Source organism: Prionailurus bengalensis, chromosome D1 (assembly GCF_016509475.1).
Source record: "Prionailurus bengalensis isolate Pbe53 chromosome D1, Fcat_Pben_1.1_paternal_pri, whole genome shotgun sequence".
NCBI classification, from domain to species: Eukaryota; Metazoa; Chordata; class Mammalia; order Carnivora; family Felidae; genus Prionailurus; species Prionailurus bengalensis.
Genome location: NC_057346.1, coordinates 21,532,438 through 21,534,112, shown reverse-complemented (window position 1 = coordinate 21,534,112; position 1,675 = coordinate 21,532,438). Strand labels below are relative to the sequence as shown.

The 1,675-nt window shown below is 41.7% G+C and overlaps 1 protein-coding gene across 1 annotated transcript; it reads left to right on the top strand.

Moving 5' to 3' along the window:
• The first annotated feature begins 238 nt into the window (after nucleotides 1–238).
• On the top strand, nucleotides 239–1,174 carry LOC122482519 (olfactory receptor 8B12-like). The gene has a single exon (XM_043578839.1). The coding sequence runs from the start codon at nucleotides 239–241 to the stop codon at nucleotides 1,172–1,174; it is 936 nt and encodes a 311-aa protein (XP_043434774.1).
• The last annotated feature ends 501 nt before the right edge of the window (nucleotides 1,175–1,675 follow it).

Sequence of the window (1,675 nt, the reverse complement as noted above, 5' to 3'; positions counted from 1 at the left end):
CCACCTGAGTTCACCTCCTGCTGTAACTTAGTAGCATCAGGACTTGTGCAAGTCACTTAGGTCCAGTGTCCTCATCTGTGAAATGGGGATACTCATAATGCCACACAACATTTAGAACAGTGCCAGTAAATGTTCCCATTCTTGTCTTCTCCACGTCAGCCCCTTAAATTCCATGGTGTGTGGCTTCTCTCTGTCTCAGTGACTCTTCTTTTTCCCTTACAGACTCTCCTAGAGGAGAATGGCTGCAGATAATGCCTCCTCTGTGACAGAGTTTATCCTCTCAGGCTTAACAGATGAGCCAGAACTCCAGATGCCCCTCTTCTTCCTGTTTCTAGGTTTCTACATGGTCACTGTGGTGGGGAACCTGGGCCTGATAACCCTGATTGGGCTGAATTCTCACCTTCATATTCCCATGTACTTTTTCCTCTTCAACTTGTCCTTCATAGATGTTAGTTACTCCACGACTCTGACCCCTAAAATGCTAATGGGTTTTGTCACAAAGAGAAACATCATTTCCTATGCAGGGTGTATGACTCAGTTTTTTTTCTTCTGTTTCTTTGTGTTTTCTGAATCCTACATCTTGTCAGCGATGGCATATGACCGCTATGTCGCCATCTGTAAACCACTGCTGTACACAGTTACCATGTCTCCTCAGGTGTGTTCACTCCTTTTGTTAGGTGTTTATGGGATGGGAGTGTTTGGAGCTGTTGCCCATATGGGAAACATAATGTTTATAACCTTTTGTGCTGACAACTTCGTCAATCACTATATGTGCGATATCATTCCCCTCCTTGAGCTCTCCTGCAACAGCTCTTACATAAATTTGCTGGTGGTCTTCATTGTTGTGACCATTGGCATTGGGGTACCCATTGTGACCATTTTTATCTCCTATGGTTTCATTCTTTCTAGTATTCTCCATATTAGTTCTACTGAGGGCAGATCCAAAGCCTTCAGTACCTGCAGTTCCCATATAATTGTGGTATCTCTTTTCTTTGGATCAGGAGCTTTTATGTACCTCAAACCACCTTCTATTTTACCCCTTGACCAGGGGAAAGTGTCCTCCATATTCTATACTGCTGTGGTGCCCATGTTCAACCCGTTAATCTATAGTCTGAGGAACAAGGATGTCAAAGTTGCCCTGAAGAAGACCTTAGGCAGAAAATTCTTCGTGTGAAAATGATTGAGAAAGGAGATCCAAAGCTTTGTTTGCCAGAGTGTTTCTTTTTCTTTTCAATGAGGGAAACGAACGCCAGTGCTTGATCTCCTTTACTTAGAGGGAAAAATTTAACTTGTTCTGAAGTATAATTATTCCCTCTACTCCTTACTCTACCCTAACTATTCTAATCATTATTTGTTTTATGAAAATAGTTTCCACAGTCATAGATGGCTACTCTTGAATAAGCCTAAGAAATAATTTAATCTAGCCCTTCATGTGTTGTGTTACACACTGGGGACTCATAAATATTTGTAGGTTGCTCATGGCCACACACGTACCTCTTGCCAGACTCGAACCTAGGCCCTTGAATTCTAATCTACTTTGCTCTTCTGTCCTTTAGCCATGCTATCTTGATTCACCTTTTCCCTGGTGGATTTCATTTCAAAGGTTTTTCTTTTTCTTTTTGCATTTAAAAACGCACTTTGCATTTGACCTACTTACAGCAATGTCATGCAACTT